General features: G+C 33.0%; 3 protein-coding genes and 1 pseudogene across 3 annotated transcripts; 1 reads left to right on the top strand and 3 right to left on the bottom strand.

Moving 5' to 3' along the window:
* Window positions 1-814: 814 nt before the first annotated feature.
* On the bottom strand, window positions 815-5,087 carry LOC111040488. Its single transcript, XM_022324418.1, has 2 exons — window positions 1,933-5,087; window positions 815-1,607 (listed from the first exon to the last, which is right to left on the bottom strand). Exons 1-2 carry the CDS (start codon window positions 5,085-5,087, stop codon window positions 815-817), a joined length of 3,948 nt encoding a protein of 1,315 aa, XP_022180110.1.
* Window positions 5,088-12,922: 7,835 nt separating this feature from the next.
* On the bottom strand, window positions 12,923-15,128 carry LOC111040487 (piggyBac transposable element-derived protein 4-like). The gene is made up of 3 exons (XM_022324417.1): window positions 13,841-15,128; window positions 13,740-13,786; window positions 12,923-12,940 (listed from the first exon to the last, which is right to left on the bottom strand). Exons 1-3 carry the CDS (start codon window positions 15,126-15,128, stop codon window positions 12,923-12,925), a joined length of 1,353 nt encoding a protein of 450 aa, XP_022180109.1.
* A 2,566-nt stretch (window positions 15,129-17,694) lies between these two features.
* LOC111040518 lies at window positions 17,695-19,177 on the top strand (annotated as a pseudogene).
* A 2,537-nt stretch (window positions 19,178-21,714) lies between these two features.
* LOC111040517 lies at window positions 21,715-22,541 on the bottom strand. The gene is made up of 2 exons (XM_022324453.1): window positions 22,276-22,541; window positions 21,715-22,137 (listed from the first exon to the last, which is right to left on the bottom strand). Exons 1-2 carry the CDS (start codon window positions 22,520-22,522, stop codon window positions 21,872-21,874), a joined length of 513 nt encoding a protein of 170 aa, XP_022180145.1. The 5' UTR covers window positions 22,523-22,541; the 3' UTR covers window positions 21,715-21,871.
* Window positions 22,542-24,211: the final 1,670 nt, after the last annotated feature.

Below are 24,211 nucleotides of genomic sequence, written 5' to 3'. Positions count from 1 at the left end.
CATTAGTTAAATAAAACTATTGTAGTTTAGGGTAATCAAGTGATTGTATTTTAAATAATATTATTTTTAAATTTGTTGGTTTTTTTTGACATTTCGGGCACACAATATTACAATTTAAATAAACAAAATAATATATAATAATAATTCACAATAATAAAATATGTCAATATAGAAACAGCTTTTTTTGCATAATAAAATAGTATAATAGCATTTTTTTAAACGGTCAATATTACAATGAAAAATTACGTTACAGTATTTACATGGACATTCACACGGATATAAAAATATTTCAATCCAGGAACTAATCACTAAACAGTTGTAACAATCATACATAAAAGAGCGTTTCTATACTGTAGGGACTCGTGGCACAAATTCACATTAATATTTAAGACAACTAAAACAATATAATAGTAGCAATACAACTCGAATAATTTAAAAAAAAGCTTAATGCCCGTGAGCGTGTGCAGTCCGGACACACTCCGCTGTCACACGCGCACGACAAGAACAGACTGACTTATATTAAACGTCGCTGGTTATCGTCGCTCGTTATCGTCTTATCACACTACAGCTCGGCCAAACCTGACGCTTGGATCGTCCTCGATCCGTACAATACAATAGAATTATAAAAAAAAAAAAAATACATAACAGGCTAAGTATGATATCTTGTAGGTATACAATGAAAATAAGGACAATAACAATTTAAAAAAAAAAATAGTAATAATAAGTTAACACTTCCTGAAAGTACCCGGTAGGTAAAAAAAATTACAGTTTTTTTTTTTTTTTTTTATTATATACAAAATCAAACAAATAAAATTTAATACTGCTTTACCCAATGTTTAATGTCCCTTGCAGCGACAATTGTATTTAAGGGTATCTGGGTAACTTGGTGCTCTTCAATGTCAGAAACAATATATCGGTCATGAGGGAGGACCTTATCTATCTTATATGGACCTTTGAATTTAGGCAATAATTTTTTGCAAATATTCGGGGTAGTATCGACATTTTTTATCATAATATAGTCTCCCACAGAATACTGCATGGCCGGTCGTTTGGTCGAATCATAATAAACTTTATTTTTTATTTGACCTATTCGTATGTTTTCCTGTGCATTTTGCCTAATCTTATCGAAATTAGGATGAACTTTTTCAGACTCATCAACCGCTTTTAAATACAACCTAACATAATCTGTTTGCTCACCTATTTGGTCGATACCAAATAATAATTTACTAGGTGTGTTTTGTATCGATCTATTAAACGTATTATTGACAGCGAACTGTATTTGATACAAATATTCATTCCAGTTTTGACTATGCTCGTGCATAAGTTTTGATAACATAACCGTTAAGCCCCTGTTGTATCTTTCCACCTGTCCATTTGCCGACGGCGTACCTACTGCTGTCTTAATATGTTTAATATCATATCGCTCACAAAACTCTTTAAACACATCCGAACGAAAACATGACCCACGGTCCGATATTATTTTAATCGGTTTACTATAGTGTAAAAAATATTGTGTTAATCGTAAACATGATTCTTTAGCGGCAACTGTGCGGACTGGATACAAATTCAAAAATTTACTAAACGCGTCAACCACAACCAAAATGTGTCTGAAACGCCCAAAAGTTTGGTTTAACGGACCATAATGGTCAACATGGATTGTCTGAAATGGTTTGTCTCCTTTGTCAATTAAATTTAATAACCCTTCGTCCTTACCGTATTTAGGCGAAAATATAATACATTTGAGACAATTGCTTATTTATGTCCTAACGTGATCACTCAATTTCGGAAACCAGTAAATTTGTTTAATTAGCTCGGTAGTTTTATTTGTCCCTACGTGACACATGTCGTCATGACACGAACGGATTACTTGGTCAACGCATGCTAGTTGGTACGTAAAATAGTAACCTATCATTATTTTTTCGATATACTAACCCGTTGCGTAACTCAAACTGTGGGTGTTCTGATCGTTCAAGTTCTTTGGAAATAGAGCTAATTTCAGGATCAGTTTGTTGTTTGATAGCAAGGGCCTGATTAAACGTACAACCTTCTATTACTAAAATATGCTTACAGCGACTTAATGCGTCAACGTGCTGCATTTGCGACCCGGATCTGTGCTCTATCTCGTATAAAAAATTTTGCAAAAACATGGCCCACCTAGCGATTCGAGGGTTTATATCTTTCTTTTGTAGCGTCAGTGCAACGCTATTACAATCGGTTATTATCTTAAATTTTATACCTTGTAAATATACGCGGAAACGCTTAATAAAATTTATAATAGCCAACATTTCTAATTCATAACTATGGTATCGCGATTCGGACTTTGTAGTCCTATGACTATAGTAAAAAATCGGATGGAATTGGTTATCGGGTTGCTTCTGAAATAAAATTGAACCATATCCGTGACTACTGGCATCACAATGAAGTTCTGTTATTGCATTAGGATTATAAATGGCTAATAACGGTTGTTCCCCGAGTTTCAATTTAATAGAATCGAACGACTTCATTTGCTCCTCTCCAAACTCGTATGGGATATTTTTTTTGAGCAAACTATAAAGTGGTTTAGCAATAATTGCGAAATTCGGAATGAATCGTCGAAAATAAGACGATAAACCAATGAAACTTTGGAGTTCTTTATTATTTTGTGGTACAGGATAGTTTTCGATTATTGAGACATTTTTTGGATTCGGTTGAATACCGTACTGATTTACGCAATAACCTAAGTAAATCACCTCGCGTTTCAAAAATTGAGTTTTGTCTAGACGGATCTCTAACTGTTTATTTTTCATTACTTTTAATACTCTAGACAGAAGCTCTAAATGCTTTTCAATAGTCTCTGTGGCTAGCATAATATCATCAAAATATACGATCACCTCATTTTTGCGAATAAATTCGTCGAAAACAATCTGAATAAAACGGCTAAAACACGCTGGACCATTAGCTAACCCAAATGGCATTTTTAAAAACTCATATTGTCCTAATGGTGTCGTAAACGATGTAAACTTAATCGATTCGTCCGCAACATATACATGGTGGAACCCATCTTTTAAGTCCAAGCATGTAAAATATTTTTTTCCGCGCAATAAATCTAAATTATCATCTATTAGCGGTAGCGGGTATCGGTCTTTTACTACATATTTATTTAACTCGCGGTAATCAACGCACATCCTAAAATCTCCATTTTTTTTCTTTACCAGTACTATGGGGCTACTGTATTCGGAACTACTACGTTGAATAATCCCCTTGGTCAACATATCATCTAACATTTTTTGTAGGCAACCCTTTTCAAAAAAAGACAAACGCCGTGGCCGAAAATAAAACTGTTTATGATTTTTTAATATAATGCGTATCTCAGGACGATAGTCGTCAGTCGTACTAACGACACTTTCGTGGTTAACATAGGACTCTACATATATTTTTTTAACTTTTTGTTTAATATCATCCGGCAGAGTATCCTCAACATTCAAATTAATATCAGCATCATCTCTATTATAATTTGTGTAATTAACAGATACAATTTCAGCAAATGATATATTATTATCAACCTTTCTAAAACCTATTTCAAAACGACCATCCGACACATTCAAATTTACTCTAGGGTGAGATAAAAAATTACGACCCAATAGGCAATCATTTCTCATGGCATTGTCGGGCACCACGTGAAAACATAAACTAATCGGGGCATCAAGATCATTATGAATAATATTCGCATCAAATTGATCTACAATATTTAGTTTGGAACCATTAATACCAACTAAATCCGATTTTGGGGGCACGACCCCAGAGACGTATGGGACAACTGTCGATTTAATGAGACTAACAGGACTACCCGTGTCTACTAATGCTTGTACATCGATAGACTCACTATTGGGGAATTTAATACTAATATCTAACATATATGGGGGTACAATATGTGTGGGGGACCGTTCCAAAACAGAGACATGCTCACCACCGTTGTTGTCTTGACGCTCACCTTGGTGACCTGGACAGTTCCGCGCCGAATGACCCAATGAATGACAGTTATGACAGGTTCTCGTTGGACACGAAGACGCCAGATGCCCAATCTTTCCACAGTTATAGCACGTGACATTCGACGTATCCCTTGATGGCTTCATTTTTGTATCAATAGTGGATCGTTGTACCGTATTTCGATCTTTATTGCGGTTGTCAGAACTGACTTTTCGATTGCCAGTACAACTTGGAGTTGTTTTGGCCGGCTCGGTCGATCGAATTCGATTGGTCCTGGCATTTTTCATATTATTGTAAGAATTAATATCAGCTAATAATTCGTCTTCACTTAAATGTGTGCGCGCTATCAGATAGTTACATAAATCGTGAGAATAAACACCTTCAACTATTTGTTGTTTAGTCTCGTTAAATGGTAACGAGATTTCACGGCAGAGGCGCGCTTTGTGGTGGAAATAGTCTATGACGCACTCGCTCTTGGTTTGAACGCGGTTTGACATGTTTCTTACGCGATCAACTGTGCACAACTCGTTTCCCACAAATGTATTATTAAACTGGTCAACAAAACTACCCCAACTTGAAAATGTACGACCAACATACCAATTTTTAGACGGACCATCTAATTTTGTACGTACTATTTCTAGTTTAAAACTGTCTGGCCAATTATGCAATTTTGCTACACCTTCAATTGATTTCAACCATGCTTTCGCATCTGTATTAGATTCACGTCCAGAGAAAATATTAATTGAATTATTAAAGTCTGGCATGACGTAGTAACCATTATTAGAAGTTGATGGCGAACATGTTGACTGCACACGTATGTTATCATTGTTATTGCCTTCAATACTCAATATCCGTGATAACAACAATCGGTTCTGCTCTATCAGCGCTGTCAATGCATTCTGCATTCCATTATCACTGGCGGTGGTTACACTACTGGACGGCTGGTTGGCATTTGGTGGTAACATGTTTGTTGTTGGCTGCGTATTAGGCTGCTCCGTAGACACTAATTGAGGCTGCACTGGTGGCTGCACTGTAGCCTGCTGCGAACCACTTCGTAAACGGCTAGATGACCAAACCTCGTGGTTTTCGACTTCATTCTGAACCGTTTGATCGTTGTCCATTTCGAACTAACAAAAGTTAGACAAATAAAATATGCGTTATAGACCAGACCGACACAACGACTAATTCCACAATTATGTCAATACACAATTCCTTTGAGGGCGTTGGTTCGATTCGCACTTCTGAACTGTAGGGACTCGTGGCGCAAATTCACATTAATATTAAAGACAACTAAAACAATATAATAGTAGCAATACAACTCGAATAATTTAAAAAAAAGCTTAATGCCCGTGAGCGTGTGCAGTCCGGACACACTCCGCTGTCACACGCGCACGACAAGAACAGACTGACTTATATTAAACGTCGCTGGTTATCGTCGCTCGTTATCGTCTTATCACACTACAATACATGCATTTTTTTAAAAATATTAAGAAAGTCCAAAAAAAATTTAAGCTGTTTAAGTGCATAGTAAATAAACGTGTGGTGTACGGCATGCAATCCGGACAAAGCCCTCTAAGAAATGGCATGTAATTCGGACATTTTTTTTTTTTGGCGTGCAATTCGGATGCAGCCCCATTACCACTATCATTTTTTCCTCTCATAATAGTCTTATACGTAACGAAATATTTTATCGAAACTGATTTAGGCTTGGAGTGTTCAGCACACATTTCAAATCTGCTTCGTTTTCTCTGTACAGGCTGTAGTTCCATAAAACGTTGTATGTAAACATCTTGCTCGTCCTTGTCCTTCATTTGGTTGAACATTTAAAGTAAACTTCTTTTTTCATCATCTGGGTATACAGATAGACAATGTTTTCTATACCTATAGATCATCCATTTTATTTAGTAATAAAAATAGGACTTGTACATACAAGCATATTGTTGCTGGTAATTTTTCATGAATTTCATTCCCAGCGTAATTTATATAAGATTCATCTCGTACTTTCTCATTTTTAATAATGTTACGTTCATATTTTTCACTGTTTCACACGTTTCTTTCTTTTTAACGTTCCGAGAATTTCTGTCTCGGAATCAGAGTCAGAATTCATTTTCAAAAATAAAATAACACTACACAGACACACAGTTCACACTACACTGCATTACTGTAGTATTATATAATTAAAGTAAATATTTTCAAGAGGCATTGTATACTATTAAGAGTACATTAATAATTGGTTTCAACACAACTAAGATAAGATAAATTAAAAGTTATTATATGTATGAGCTCGTTTACTGCAAAAATGGGACATGTCATGGACATGCTCCCTTTCTGCAGTAAAGTGAAATTTCCAAACACTATATTTAGCATTTGGATAGTCGGATTTGACTCCTTTCTGCAGTAAACGATGTATTTACAATTTACTCGTGCTTAACGAAAAATGATTATAAAATCAAAATTGATAAAAATGAACTTGTCCCCTTTCTGCAGTTAGCGATTCAGATAATTATTGATGAAATTATATTTATCTCATCTAGAAATTATTTTTGTTATCTGGGCTCAAAGCTCAACACTGATAATAAATGTAAATATGGGCTACTTTGTAATTGGCAGAAGATTTTAATATCGGTTACAACTGTAATACAAAGACGGCTATCTAGTGATTGTATATATCTATGGGGAAATTAAATAACTATTAAACAAAAATATTTTTGTAAAATCAATAAATAAAAGCCCGGAATAAAATAATTGATATTACCTCAACCAGTCAACCGCTACCGTGTCTCGATACCTACGTCTATACGAAATACTGAATTCTCTCGTTTTTTTTTGATATTTTTAAATAAAAATGTATTTTATTTTCCAGAACCTCTAGCTTACCAGTTTGTTGAAAGCTATATGAAACAATGCCAAACGTCCTTAGTGGTTCTTATTGACCTCGAAGCCCCCCACAAGATATGTATTGTAATATATTCATTAAACGGCAGAGCCATTGAAACTGAATCTGTTACTATGGATTTTCACCGATTGAAATCTAATATTAAGGCATTTAATTTAATTTAATAATTTTAGATATCGTTCTCTTTTACTTGTTAGTATCGAAATAATTATCTAGGTAGTTATATAAAACTTGAACATTTTCCGTACTCTGCTTGTGAGTTAAGAATGTTATTGACTATTGTTAAAATTCGTATTTCGATAGAAATTCTAATGATTATAAATATTTTGAATTATAATATTGAATCTGATATATAATTACGAACTGTAATTGTATATTTATAACTATATGTACAGCGTAATAACATTATGACCACAGACTATAAGAAAACAGATAGCTCACTACGCCGAAAACAATGGAAAAAAATAATAAGATTCTCTGATTGGGTGCGACCACATCAGTGTAGCTGCATGCATTTATCTAAATTATTGTTCAGATGTTTTACAATATTATTGTATATTTGCTTGTACTTCTGTTTAATAGTCATCGTAATATTCAAGATTTTCAAGGAAGAAAATAATAACCTAACCTACGCACAGTGGTCTGAAATGCAATTTTAGGCGGACAAAATTATTTTATTTACAATATGTTTTCCTAATGTTGTTTAGTTAATGTTAGTTAGTATAATTAAGTTAACAATGTATTAGAATTAAAGAAATTACATTTTTTTTATTACAATAATATAATTATTTATTCTGAATATTTATAATCATGGAATAACAAAATAATCTTATTCCGAGTCTGAACTACTCGTTCTACAATTACCATCGGATTTAACATTAATGACTAATTTTTGAACGGCTTCATCAAATTCAACAATTTTTTTGGTTGGAATTGATCGTAAGCTTGAAATATAAGGATCGGATGAAATCAGTAACATATGAATTAAGTCTTCATTTTGACATATTCTTGATTTTTTTCTAGTATTATGCTCTCTAATTCTTTTAAAATCTTTATTTCTAGACTCTTGGGCCTCTTCTGACAGTTGACCTATAAAAAATAAATTAGAATTCAATACATACATAATTTAATATTCATGGTTAGTGATTACCTATAGGTACGAGTGAATTGCTTATCACATCAGCTCCATGAATCAAGATTTTATGCACGCTCGCTGGCATGTAGTACCATGGATATAACGAAATGAACAGTTCTGCAGTTTTATATGCGTAAGTTTCGAATTCATCCACATTAATTTCGTATCCACTTGCAAGTGCTCTCAATATAACATCAAATCTTTTTATAATTTTCAAGTCTAATCCTGTTATATCAGCTGATGTTTCTGCATTTTTAAAAAATCGGCGTGCAGTGTTTCCGTCATTTGTAGTTCCACTACCTATTTTATTAAAATGCAAATGTACTGAAGAAGTATTTAAAAAAATTATGTTTTTATCAATTTTTATTATATTTTAATATTTAATATTTTTATGTTTATAAATATTGAGTGTAAAATACTGTAATGTATAAATTATAAATATAAACACATAAAATATAATTTACTAAAATATTTTTGACTTTTGACCACATACCCTGTAGAACAACATCTACCAGTAATCCGGTTTCTATTCGAAAACGATCTTGAATATCTTTTTTTCGTTTGGAAAAACTTAATTTTTGTTCAGGTGTTCTAACCTGAAAAATAAAACACTTATCCATTATTATCGGTATTAGAACTAAAAGAAAAACTGTACACTCTTTTACATACCTGCCATTGTTTAAACTCTAATCGATAGGCAATGTGTAACAAACATTCAAAAAATCGGATCCAGGCATGAAGTGTTGAAAGTCCAAAATTATAAAAAATTTCTTGTGCATTCTCTTTTTTTCTACATTTTTCTATGTTATTCATTAGACATAGAATTACAAACCTATAAAATATAAGATACTTTAAAATTTTTATTTAAATGATTGTTTAATAATATAAATTATATAAAACTATACATGTTTTTTATACCTTGCCATCAATCATCGAAAAAATAAGTGTGTGTCGAACTTCTATTTCCAAATCATTATATTTCAACTTAATAGGGACGATATTATCGATTTCATTATTTACTTCCCCAACTTCTTGAACTGTAGACTGCGCAGTTTCTTTTTTATACTCATACTTTATTGGCCGACAGTATCTTGTAGAAGAAGTTCGAGGATTTTTCCACAGAATTTTTTTATTTTCGGAACTATAGGTGGAACATCGGAGTTGTAATGGCACCAAAGAGAACATAAATAAGTCGCTGTCATTTGAATTTGTTGACGTTGAAAACCGTTGTTTGTATCGTGATTGCCCGTTACTTCCATCACATCCCCATTTATAAATTAATTCAAAATCAAACATACCCTGTTCCAGAGGTAGTACATTTTCGATTTGAAATATTCGGGTGCATGTGTGGTCAAGAAGATTCTGAATTGGAATTTTGCAAAACATTTCAGTTATATTTATGTTATTTAGGTAGCATTTTTTTTTCGAATCTAAAATTTTTTCATAACTTGGATATATATTGGCATTGCGTAACTTTGCCGATTTCCTTATGTTTATGTACTGCTGTTTTGTCAAATTATTATCTAAAATAAAAGCTAATGCCTCGTCTGCTGTGTAGGGTGTTATTCCTATCGATAGAGAACTTAAATAAGCTTTTTTTATTTTTGTTGACCTAGTTGGTGTAATTAAAGATTCTTTTAATAACATGGCAGTGTTTCTCTTACCCGATTTTTTCAATTTACTCTGAGCAGCATAAACTATTTCTGGGGACGAATATGATTTTAATAAACCTTTAATTTTTCTATTTTTCGATCTTTCGGTACATTCATCAAATGCCTTAGGTGGTCGGCCAACTGATAAACACGAAGTAGAAGGAACTGAAGGTTGAATATTTGGCATTATAAATTCTGTTTCAAGCCACTGTTTATTATTTTTGTATAAATTACTCAACTTTCTAGCACTTTTAGCCCATAACCTTGTCAAAATTACTGCAAAACTACGAATTTTTTAAATCACAAGTTTTTCATACATACTGTCCCAATGTTCTCCATTATATATTTTATTTTTTAATAAATTTAAAATAAATAGCCTGGATTCAATACTTTGAGGCTTTAAAGGGCCTACATCACGCAAACATTTAAAGAAATCTTCATATGTGTAATTTTTGATTTTTTTCTCTACACTAGAACTAGCTGTAAAAATAAAAATATAAACTACAGCTGCAAATGGCTGCAAATGAAAGTTATACCATTTAATCTATAGGAAGTTGTACTATTAGAGGATATTACTCGTGAATAGTTACTATTAGTTACTTTTAAAAGACCTTCCATTGAAGTTTAATAATGAAGTAAAAATTCAAGTTTACCAATTTGATTTAGTCTATTGAACCTATTAATAAATTAAAAAATATATTAATCATAAAATATTTAACTTACCTTTTGTATCGACTTCCATTGTAAAAAAAAAAATGTCGAAAACACTTAATATTGTACTCACAAAAGTTGCCTGAAATACACGTTGAACGGTCGAACAGGTAATGACATAAAATCAAACTACTCGTGTAATCATATTGTGATTACAGTTCATACTGGTTCGTTAATTATATTGTGTACTATATTTATATTTGATAAGGTGTATACAACAATTATATAATACTCTCAACCTTTCTAAAAATATTTTAAAATAATACTTTTGTCCACCTAAAATTGCATTTCAGACCACTCGTCCAGCTATAGGCCGCTGTGTATGCTTGATTCCTCGGGGAAACTCTTAGAGCGGCTAATTCTGGCAAGACTCGACACGCACCTCGATAGCACCGGTCATAGATCACCAAACCAATACGGGTTTCACCAAGGCAGCTCGACCTCTGACGCAATGGAACGACTGCTGAACGCCGCACTCGGCGCAGCGTTAGGCGCGGCACAGCACAGGGATATTTGCGTGGCTGTGTCTCTAGATGTGTTGAATGCATTCAACACGGCTCCCTGGAAGAAGGTGGATAATGCCCTCCGGGTTAAGAATGTACCCCCGTAACTCGTGAAAATGATAAGATCCTACTTACAGGATCGATCCATATTGGTTGGCGAAACATTCCACCGTCGAAGTACGACGTGCGGCGTGCCCCAGGGCTCGGTTTTCGGACCGGTCTTGTGGAATGTCTTTTACGACGATTTATTGGACATGGAAACCCCTTCGGGTGTCCAACTCGTGGCATTTGCCGATGATGTGTGCGTCATAGGCATCGCCCGCACAGGCGAAGCAGCCGCTACCCTACTCAATCCTGTATTAGCTAAAGTATCGGCTTGGATGGAACAAAACGGACTGAAGCTAGCTCCCACCAAAACTGAGGCTGTAGTTCTGACAATGAAAAACAAATACAACAACCCGGCGCTTCTGGTTGAAGGACACGCAATTCCTATCAAACAATCAATGCGATACCTCGGAGTTGAGATTGACACTCAGCTCTCTTTCACTAAGCACATAAAACAGGCCTCCCGCAAGGCTACCGACTCAGCGACAGCCATAGGCAGACTGATGCCCAACATAGGCGGACCGTCGCAAAGCAAAAGAGCGCTTCTTGGCACTGTGGCAAACAGCAAGATGCTGTACGCCTCGCCGACATGGGCCGTCCGCGGGACAAAAACGGCTAAGAATCGCGCGGAACTGGCAAGAGCGCAGAGGACCGTCGCACTCCGCATAACACGTGCCTATAGGACAGTCTCGACCGACGCTTCGTCAGTATTGGCCTCAATGCTACCTGCAGACCTGCTAGCAACAGAAAGGGCTAGAGTTCGGGTTCACCTGGACGAACAGGTCGATGTCACCCCGAGCGCCGTTAAAAACCAAGAGAGATTAATCAGCATCGCAGCTTGGCAAGCTCGGTGGGACTGGTCTAATAAAGGCAGATGGACATACCGGCTCCTCCCTGACGTTAGGCGCTGGTTAACAAAGCCACCGCTAACCCTGACTTTCCGGCTGACGCAGGTGCTTTCGGGGCACGGGTGCTTCCGGAGCTACCTGAAGAGGTTTAATCGGGCGGACGACAGCTATTGCGTTTACTGCGTTGTCCCCGACGACACTGTCGAGCACACGGTTTTTACCTGCCTGAGATGGCTTGACGACCGCGTTCGAATGACTGAGATTTTGAGGCGACCTCCGAACGCGGGCGACGTTGAGGAAATCCTGTGTGGTCCCCTGCCACATGACTTGCCGGAAGATGTCCAAGCCCGAAGGAGAATTATCAGACAGTTCGAAACTAATCGCGTGGAGTTCATCCGCATGGTCGAGACGATTCTGTCGACCAAGGAAAAGGATGAACGCTAGGAACAGGCTCTGCGAAGGGCACAGGGGAACGTGCGACCGCTCTGATGGAGAACGAAACATCCAGAGCGGTGGACTCCAGTCGGCTCGCCAATCGGACAGGCACGCGAATTCAAGGGCTGCGGACTCCGGTCGGCCCGAGAAGGTCAGGAAGAAGTCCTAATTGTTAATGCAAAACTTAGAATGCTTGAACGGGGTAAGTCGGTGAGCTGTCCCGTCTGCCTCCTATGTATATATTAATTTTGATACCGTCAATAAACGATGGCGGCGCCGCGGAAGCAATGCGAAAGCAGATCCCGCTGCGTCGTCGGTTAAAACAGGAAAAAAAAAAAAAGGTACATAATAATTGCATGCATTATTTTAATTTGTTATTTAAAATACCGAAAATTATAAACTATTATTAAATTAATTTCTTGTATATTATTTACGTCTTTATAAATGTATATCTTATTTATATCCTACAATTTCGTAATTTCTAAGGTAGAGAACCGTACGGAATAGAATACCTATTAACACATTCACCTCCGCACGTATATTCCTAGTCTACCGCCACACGCCGCGTAACTGTTGGCAACATATTACGTGTGCCGATCCGTGATCGACGGCGGCCATTGCCTATATCAATGAAGGCAATAGCCGGCGCCGATCACGGATCGTCGTATATTCTAATGTTTAGTTTCATACTAAAAATACATTTTTTTTAATTTTGATTCATATGAAATACGTTATTAATATTTATTGTTTTATAAAATATATACATACATGATTCCTTATCAAACATGTAAAATATTTTTATAAAATAAACAAAAATAACTTCGTAACTTGTACATAAAAAAACAATAAAATAATATAAATAATAAATCTTCAGAACACAAAATAACTTTGTAACTCTTGTAATTAAAAAAACAAAAAAATAACATAAATAACAAATCTTCAGAACAGAAAATAACTTTGTAACTCTCGTAAATAAAAACAATAAAATAATATAAATAACAAATCTTCAGAACAGAAAATAACTTTGTAACTCTTGTAAATAAAAACAATAAAATAATATAAATAACAAATCTTTAGAACAGAATAAAAATTGATAATTACATTCTAAAACCTAATAATTATTAATTGTTATATTTTTTTATGGTACTCTTCAAAGCAACTTTCAAGACACAAACCCGGTTTTTCATTGCATTCCATACAGTAATATATAGTATCTTTACGAATGCCTTTTCCTGAACAAATTTGACATCGTTTGTATTTGTATTTTTTTTTATCATTTTTTTCTACTTTTTTGGGAATATGTGTTTTATTTATTTTTTTCGTGATTCGAGTATTATTATTATCCAGATCGTTTGGTAATAATGCTTCAATCACAGACAGTCTAAATTCATACAACTTTGTCTTCTTTGCATATTTATTGTATAAAAAATAAGAATTTACCAATAATAAATGTATACAATGTATACCAATTTTTTTATACCATCTTACAGTCTTTCTTTCAAACGGATAGTATGAAGTCATCTGATCTTGGCGATCTATTCCAGACATATGTTCATTATATTTTATAACTGAAATTGGTTTATTTATACTTCTATTTTTTTCAATTTCTATCATTGAATGAGGAAATTCAGAACTTATTGTCAACACATCTCTTTTGTCTTTCCATTTCATAACGCAAATGTTATCCTCTGTATATCTGCAAATTGACTCTCCCTTTTTTAGTTTTTGAGCAATAACTTCACGTGGATTATGCTTACGGTTTGAGCGTAAAGTTCCCGTAACATAAGTTTTTTGTTGTAATAATTTTCGAGAAAGTTTAACGCTGTTATAAAAATTGTCCATATATAATGAACGACCTTTGTGATATAACCCACTCATAAGATTATCGACAACAAATTCTGTATGAGTCATACTCTCAGATATATCATTCCCTTGTCCGGAATAAATCATTATTTTATGTATAAGTCCCCACGATTCTGTAAGCATATACATTTTTACTCCAAACTTATGTCTTTTATTTTTTATGTACTGTCGAAATACTAACCGTCCACGCCATAAAACCATAGACTCATCAAGTGACAAATTTTTACTAGGTTCAAATATTTCGTTCATCCTTGAATTGAAGTAATTTACGATAGGTTGAATTTTGTGTAATCTATTACGAGGAACAGATTCTCCTTCAGCTGGGTTGCGTGAAAAATGTAATGCTCGAAGTAATATAGTAAATCGATTTCTACTCATATAGGTACGAAAAAATGGTAAATTAAATAACTTATTTGTTTTCCAGTAATCCTCTAATCTAGGCATTTTAATTGTTCCCATATGAAATAACAAACTTAAAAATGTTTTCATTTCCGATCTATTTGTATTTACCCAATTACTTATCCTAGACTTGTCAGAGACAGAATTTAAAAAAATTTCAATAGCATAAATATTAGTTTCATCTACAAGAAAGTCTAATAATTCATCAGTTACTAATAAATTAAAATAATCAATTGGCTGGTCTCCATTTGGTAAACACTTAAGTCCAGGTGTAGCTGTATATTCAAAATGGTTTATATTTTGTGAGTCAGTGGACCAGTCAAAATTTGTGGAACTATACATTTCAGATAAATCCTCGCCGACTTCATTCCCTCTAGAGCCCACATAATCACTCATAACAATATTTTGTAAATCGTTACCTTCATTTTCTCCATCATCGCTATCAGAACTATAATTATATTCTGATTCAACATCAAATTCTTCTTCAGACGATATCCATTTATCGTTTTCCAAAATATCAAGTAGCTCAGCATCCGATAGTATGTGTGTTTTCATACCTTTTTTGATGGGACTTCGAGAGCGATCAACTCCTGATGGACCGGCAGGAAGGTCCATGTTATTATAATATAAAATAAATAGATACTAAATTATAGAATACGAATTATAAAATTAATAATATTTCTAGAAAAACAACAGTATGGAAATCGCAAGAGTACTGTAGTTGTTTTGAATAAAACTTAACGAAAATACAAGGGAAACACAAACCAACTGCAACGCATTGTTTATTAATACTTTCTGAATGGCCATAACAAATATTGAAGCCGTATCTCCATGGCCGAATTATTTATAAACATATCTAAATATAAGTGCTAGTGACGATCACGGATCGGCGGCGGCTGTCAGCGCGCCACTACTAGCGACGATCCGTGATCGGCGGTGGCAGTGAACGTGTTTTAATGTAGTAAGTAATAATACTAATAAATAATCTTCAGGTACCTAGTTAAATAGTAGCTAATACACTACCTTTTTTTATAATTAATAAAGATTTAATTTAATTTTGTCTCCAATTTTTCAATAGTTTAATTCCAAAATATACATACTCAAAAGTTTCAAGTACCCACGAATAATATTTTTGAATTACAACAAAATAGTTTGTTAATTTCAATTTGATAAATTTTGACAAAATTTGAACTTTGAATGCTCATCAAAAATCTTGATTAAGTATTTTAAATATATTTTTGCCGAATTGCATGAACGCCCATTAAATGTTTAACGAGCCGTTAGCGCGCTAACGAATGATTAACATTTTATTCATCTTGTTCGAGCCAGTATGGCAAGTTTAAATATATTATCTGCAGTGCGGTCGGCGGCATCAGCTTCCGTGTACGACTGCCCAGTGTGTGTGTGTGTGTGTGTGTGTGTGTGTGTGTATGTGCCCTATACGCTATCTGTTTGTTTTCTCCGGTTTCTGTGCTCATTCTAAGTTTGGTTGTTGCCTTGTATTAGGTTTCTTATTTTCTATTTTTCTACAGGCGACACTGATGATTCTATGTTTTAAAACGTTATACATATTCAAGTTCTCCGTTCAAGTCCGTTTTTATTTTCTGTTCTGTTCCTTTTTTGCCTTTCGCTGAGCAACTTCATAGTTCCTGTTTTCTATCGTGCTCCTACTGTTCTGCAATTGCTGCAAACACGCGTTTATTTTCTCTAGTTTTATTTTCTCTTGGTTTTCCTTGCGGTTGAGTTGCAATTACTGCAAACACCAACGCCTTCTAGTAAGTATCGTTCGTGCAATAGTTTTGCCCGTTATTAATTATTCTTTTCCCAGTTCTAGGGTGTCGTTTCATTGTTCAGCACGTGTTTCTTGTGTTCGTTGTGAATTGTAAATGTTAAGTGAGTTATTCGTCTGAGCTGTCGGCCCGTTAGTCGCACGTTCTCGAGATTGCCACACATTTTATTTTATATATTGTATTCTTTTTATTGTGCAAACGTGTGCATCTCGATGCGGTAGCGTTAGGTTCGAAGCCGCTAACGGACGGCAGCTCGCAGGTAAACGGCTGACGAGCCGCATTATTATCATTTTATATATACTAATTATTTCATATTATGCACTATTAGTGAGCCAGCTAAGGCATTATTGTATTATTATACATTTATTTATTATTATTATTTGTATTATTGTCAGCCGACTTAGGCCAAATTTATATATACTGCATTATTATTGTATTTTTTTATTATTGTACCAAACAGGTAAATTACGTTTTAATTATAATGAACTAACTGCCACCAAATATTACATAAGTATTACTTTTTTATTGTATTCTCTGATGTAGTGCTACATATTATGTTGCCTACCACAATGTCGCGAAGGCCCAACTTAACCTTAACTTAATTAAGCGCTGAACGCGGCAACACATCTGTTAAACAATCTTTAAACGTTCAATAGTGTTATTGGGCCGTTAAAATATAGGTTACCAGCTCATTAAACTAATGGGCCGATTTCGGCTCTTTAAATTTTAATCATTCGATAATCCTACAGTTATCACGCATACGTATTCAGGTGTAAGTAGTACGTCGTCACTATACGTACCCTGTAGTTGGTTGTACTTACTAAATTTTTTTCTTAATACTTATAAGCTGTAACCGAAAATAGTAAAAATGTCGAGTTCTGATTCAAGTTTATCGATTTTCGATGATGAATTTGTTTTGGATATTTTGTATTATTTACCTAGACCGAGGTTATTTAGAGATCGATCAAATCCTTAGGAAGAATTTGGTGAAATCGATTTTAAGTGTCGATTAAGGTAAGTAATAAGGTGTTTTAAAAACATTGTTACATATTTAAATGTTAATAACACCAAACCAGTTTTATTATATTATTTAAATTCTAAATACGTATTACGTTTTATTTATAACAAAAATCTAAAAATATTCCATCCTAATGCAGTACATATCATTAATAGTCCTACAGGGCCTGTACTGTTTACATTAAACATTATATTTTTTATATTGTAGTCAAAAATAAAGTTAATACTAAATTATAAATATTTATCATTTATTTACTAGTATATAAACACATACATTTATCCAAAAATTCTGGGGGGCTGCAGCCCACCCCCTAATTACGCCTACAATGAATGGTAGTTTAATACAAATACACTAAAATGTACATGATTTTTAATTTAAAAACAGGCTATCAAAGGAAACATTTGGTTTTTTATGTAATTTTATTGGCGAAGAATTACGTAATTCTCGTAGAAGTTTCGCGATTTCTCCAGAAATTCAAATTTTAGTAACATTACGTTATTACGCAACAGGAGCATTTCAAGTATTTTAAATAATATAGACAATACTAGTATAATATTATATTCTAAGTTATCAAGTAGATTTAAGGACCCTTTGCCATTAATAATAAAGTTCTCAGAATGAAAACCTGCCTCTCACTTGTATAAAATATAAATTAAAATGTATTTATACAATTACAAATTACCTACTTACTATTTAATTTAGGTAGGTACTTACGGTAATCGGAAAAAAAATCCCCTGACTACAATATTACTCACGACCACATGCAAATGGTTGAATAAATATTTTTTAAACGTATATTATATTATATTTTTAATTTAAGCTAACAATATAAAATTAAATATTGTTTGCACACGATCGTGGTGTACTACTTGATAGTTGATAATATATATTAGGTAGGAACTTGTTTATAAATATTTTGGAATAATTCATTAGACTGTCATTGGAGATCATGTGCACGTACATAAGTCGACCATTTGTAGAACAATAAAAAGTGTATTACAAGCGATTTGCCGTTTTCGATCTCAGTTCATTGATTTTCCGAGAAATGCCGAACAGAAGAATATGATTCAAACAGGATTCTTACAATTACATGGCTTTCCTAGGGTTATTGGTGCCGTAGATTGTACACACGTTAAAATCCAGTCACCACACGCCAACATAGGAGAACGATTTGGAAATCGAAAAGGGTATTTTTCGTTTAATGTTCAGGCCATATGTGACAGCAATTTGAAAATGATGAATATTGTCGCTAGGTAAAAAAAAATCAGTACCTAACTTGTAACTTATAACAAAGGGGTACTTTAATATTTATATTATACAGGTGGCCTGGTTCAGTCCTCGATAGCACAATATTTGACAATAGCATGATAAGGGCTCAATTTGAAAATAATGAATTTGGAAATTGCTTTTTATTGTGAGATGGTGGATATCCTTGTCGTGACTATCTAATGACTCCTCTCCTTAATCCTTATACCGAGCCAGAGAAAAGATATCAGGTAGGTATAATTTAAATACGAGTCTTTAAATCCATGTACATTATTTTACCTTACATAATAGCGAACCCATATTGGCACAAGAAACGTTGTGGAAAGGATGTTCGGTGTATGGAAACGAAGATTTCCTGTGTTGGAATTAGGTATACGTACACAGCTGAACACAGCCATGATGACAATTGTTGCTACTGCTGTTTTGTATAATATTTTAAAACAGCAAAACGATGAACTGCCAGACAATGATCATGAAAATATAATATATAATGAAATATTAAATCAAGTTTATGTAAACCCTGCTAGACAGACGGGTAACTTAGTTAGGACACAATTAATAAACTCTGTTTTTGCATAATAATAATTTATTTTTGATCAAAATTAAATATTAATTATTATAAATAATAAAAATAATATAAATGTAAACTCTATTTTATACTAAATACATTAATATTATCATAATTTATTAAAATAAAATAAAATTTAAATTATTAGTTAGTGTTATTATTAAATTTAAAATGTAATATAAAATATATAATTATTTTAATTTATATAATATAGGAACATAGTTATACATGAGAATATAGTAATTAATTTTTATGTAAGCATAACATAGGATTATAGCAATTTATATATATGAGAAATGAGAATATACTTATAACTATACTAATCTACTTATATAATAACTAATATAATTAAGAAAATAATTATACGAGTATATATATATATCAGAATATAAAAATTTATATATACTAGAATATTCCTAGTAATGTAAAACATATATCAATATAAATAAGTTCTAGGTAAATATTAATAAATACGTTATTCCATTCCAAACATTTTCTTCTTGTACATCAATTCTGTTAATAATATTTCTTCGCTAATTTTATTTTGACGGACTTCAGATTCAAATTTTTCTTTGTCATACTTAATTTTTTGTATCACTAATGTTCGTTCAAGTTCACTTGTTTCAAGATCAATTTTGTTTTTTTTTAATTTTTATATCATGTATTTCCTCTTCAAATTTAGAGCTATTATCAGTTTTTGTTAATCTTTTATTATTTAATGTTGCCAAGCCATCATAAATTCTTTTAGAAGAAACTTGTTTGGGCTCAGATTCAACATTTTTACGGGATTTAATAGAGAAATTATATATTATGCTTTTGTCGGATGAATTGGAAGTAGATGCTGCAGATACTGAAGGAGTGGATTGATTTAAAGATGATAATGTTTTGTTTAAGTATATGGATTCAGGAATAACAGGTCCACCTAGGATATCTGAATTTTGAAACAAATTGGCTATATCAAAAGCCAAATTACATACCTATTAGCATTGATTATATTATACAAAGTCAGTGGCGGCATGATCTTTTATTAGATATCAGTTACACAATTTAATTTTGATCACTATAATTGACAAACCACCTACTTACCCATTAATATAAAACCATATATTTAGTTAGCTGTTACACTGGCCTGACAAGTTTTTGGCCAGTACCCACTCACCTTACATTTTCACTTATACAACTTTGTAAATGTAACTTTATTTATACCGCCACTGCTTATTTTTACGTTATTGTGCTTAAATTGCATATTGCGGAATATTTTTCGAAATTTCAACTTCACAAATTCGATCCGATCTAAAAAAAAAATAGTAATTCAGCTTACTCGCAGTCTTGTCTACCTATTCTCTATATACAACTCACAACTCCTTATAGTTTTCGTGGTTTAAAAGTGTGCCATTCGCCGTTGAATCTGTGTTTCAACTGTGCTTCAACCAAGTCCAACAATAATTTTAAAATCATCACTCAGCAATCTCAATGATTTGGAGTTTAGTTTGAAAGAATACAGTGAAGTAAAAAAAATTATATGCACATATCTAAACTGTTTGGGATTTTTAAATTTAACGAGATTTCTAGGAAATCATTTATTTATTGAAACAGATTTAATTACTGAATTTTAAGAGTACTCATTGTCTGACAGTTGACAATAACAGGTATTGTATATAATTATTTCAAAATAATATATTATTTAATTAATTGTTTTAAATAATTTTTAGATATGTATTATCCGGAGCAGTTTCTTATGGACATAATTATTATGACGTAGCGTATGTACGCCGTGTAAATAGATGGGAAAGGCACAATGATTTGGCAAAAAAAAATTAAAAGTACCCCTAGTTCAACAAAAATTAAACCACGTGTAATTTTATATGTGAAAGAGTAAAAACAAAAATTGTTATTAATTAATGTGAGCTCCTATTTGATGGCCATAAGTGTATAATATTCAGTAAGCCATGTTATGTTCCTTCTAATAAAGAGTAAAAATAATTAATAAATACATTTAAAAAAATAAATTATTAATTTGTGTTTATTGTAATATTACCATGTATTAAGACTATGACGGTAAGAAACAATTATTTTATATTAAACTTATATTAAATAGTAGACCGATATATTATGTATAAAATACTTCTGTAAGTAGTATATTTAAAATTTCAATTGTGTATTACATAATATGATTTTAAACTTTACTATAAACTATACCTACGTATAAACACCAATGATTGGTATGATTTTTGGACTCGAAATTATAAATAAGTTAGTGGCTATTTGCAAAATTTTAACAGCATATTTCAGTTCGTAGCTCAAAAGGGAGTGTGGCGTGAAGTTGCCCCCCATATTATATTTTTCGTACCGTGTGGGAAATTTATTTGCAAATTCTGAAAACCAATTTGCAAATATTTGCAAATTATTTGCAAAATGATAAAAAAAACTTTCAAAAAAATTGGTCATGGAGGGGGGGGGCAACTTCACTCACAAAATTATTCTTAATTTAAAATAAAAAATATGTATAGGAATCACTTAAATTGTTTTTTTCTAAAGGACTACGAATCTAAAAATGTGTATAATTTATAATCGTTTATGTTATAATGGTAGGTAATACATAATAATAATGATTTAATAAATATTTGAATAGTAATGAGTCCACAAATGATTATAACACATCAAACACAATAAAACAATAACTCTTCATCATTTTTAGTTGATGCTCGTGCGTTTTCTACTTTTTTTTTGTGTCATCATACGTTTCCCATTTTTGATTTCCCCTGAAAGCGGATGCAGTGTAGTGGCCCATGGCATTCCGCAATCCTCTTCTTTCACCACCACAGAAACTGACCACACCTCTTAATTTGTACGTTTTATCTCCAACTGTCAAAAACTTTTCCAAATTGTCCAACTTTTCTTTGATGGGTTGCGTAAAATTTTGTTTGATCAAATGTACTGGAGCACTGTCGACATTTCCAGTGCTAGTTGATAATTCCATATCTAAAATAAACAAAAATTGAATTAACTACATAATATACAATTGAGAAGTTCCATTATATCTTCTTAACATTAAATTACATTGTTTTATATATTATTTTAAATAATAAAATATGAACCTAAATTTCCAATAATATTTACCTGTGGGAATCGAGTTCAATTCAATCATAATGTGTGTAGTGGGTGCTACTGTTATGCTTCTTTTATTTCCACGAAAAGCGCAATTTTCTTCAGAACTCTCAATATATGCCAATAGATCTCTCTGTATATTTATTTGACCATCAAAAACATTTAATGATAGCTGCGTAGATGTGACTTCCAACACAGGTACGGAACAGAAATTATTAGTACAGTTACTAGTTTTTATGAATGAAGGCATTTGACCCATTAGGTACTTTATTAACCATAAATCCAGCAGTATCAGTTGTGTCAATTGATTTAAGGCCACCAACTAATGTTTGCACTTAACTTGAAAAAAATTGTAACAAAAGCAATGCTCGATTGTAATAAGTTTGTTTCACTTTTTTTTCTGTAATCATTTGCAATACTATACTTGCCGTCAAATTTGTTTCCCTCAAATTAGATAAGTATTTTCGATAACTGCTACGATCGGCTGCTGATGTTGCTAAAATTGACAGTATCGAATCTACCGAACACGTATTACTTATCATTATTTTCCCTTGCTGAGGTACTGAAATTGGTCTACTAAGGAGATGATTTCCATTTTTTTTTTAAAGTATGACAGGAACTATAGATCCCTTTTTATTGAGGTCTAAATATTCAAATCCTGGTTGTTGAATAAGATATGAAGGTGACTGTCGTGAATTTTGTAGTTTTCTTTTTCTATTCCAACTTTCTGTCGCATTATTTTCGGCTATCGTTGAGTTCTTTTCATCACAATCAAGACAAATTCTTGGTTCACCACAACCTTCACTCGTTCTTGGAATCCTGATGGAGCAACCAAATAAAATATGAACAGCTTTATCACACTGTAAACACTTGTGAAGACCCGTTGGAAGATTTCCAATGTGCAAACTATTACCATTACACAAGGGTTCATTGTCGCGTGTCATCAAGTCATCATTAGTGTACATTTGGAATGAGTTCACATTGTTTTGATCCACAAAAATATAATGGCTTTCTCTACTTAAGTCATCGTTTAAATTTGATATTAAGTCATCATTATTAGGTCTGTGGGATATACTTAAATTGTTTTCATCTTCAAATGCGATGTTATCATTGTTATCGTGCGAGCCTTCATCGCGATGAGTTATCAAATGATCATCGTTTTGTCCTTGTAAGTTGTAATAAAAGATGATCGCCTCTATAATATGATATCAGTTGTTCTACAAACGAATCTACTCTCAAAGGTAAATTACTATTCTTGAACACACGTTTTTTAATATGATTAAAATTACATTCAATAATGCTACTAGACGCGGTTTCTTCCCCGAACCCAAATTGTTGTCTCATTATAATTGCGGACCAACAAGGAAATAATTTAAATATTCTTATTATTATTGGCTCAAGCGCAAGTAAATATTGTGCGTTATCAGAGATTCACTTTACTAATTCAACTTTTGACCTAGACTTGTCAGCAATAGATTGCGCCTAATCTTTGAAAGATGTATTGGCGTTATATACGCTTTCATCATCAGCCTCGTAATTTTCATTGGCAAGGGTTTTATTTGAATTGTTCAGATCTTGTTCGTTACTTTCATCAAATTCTACTAAATCTAAAACATTAGTTGTTACTAAGGATTGCAAATATCGTTTGGCTTTATAACAAGGAGTCCATTCATTTGTGCCCTCAATATTTCCATCGAATTTACTTAAAATAACATCAAACAATGCTTCTAAAATCATCTCAGTATCTTTAATTGATGTACAAAGAACAAGTAATCCCATTGTACGAGTAATTATTTGTTTTGTGCTTGGATAAATAGAATTTTTTATATCGGACCCCACTGTGTCACAAGATGTACAAAATGGTTCACATCATTCCTTATATAACATGAAGGTATTTCTACGTCTTCATTTTTAACAACCAGAGAGAAACATGCACTTAAATATCTAT

Source organism: Myzus persicae, unplaced genomic scaffold, assembly GCF_001856785.1.
Source record: "Myzus persicae strain clone G006 unplaced genomic scaffold, MPER_G0061.0, whole genome shotgun sequence".
NCBI lineage: Eukaryota > Metazoa > Arthropoda > Insecta > Hemiptera > Aphididae > Myzus > Myzus persicae.
The sequence above is the reverse complement of the archived record's forward strand: the minus strand, read 5'-3'. Positions and strand labels throughout refer to the sequence as shown.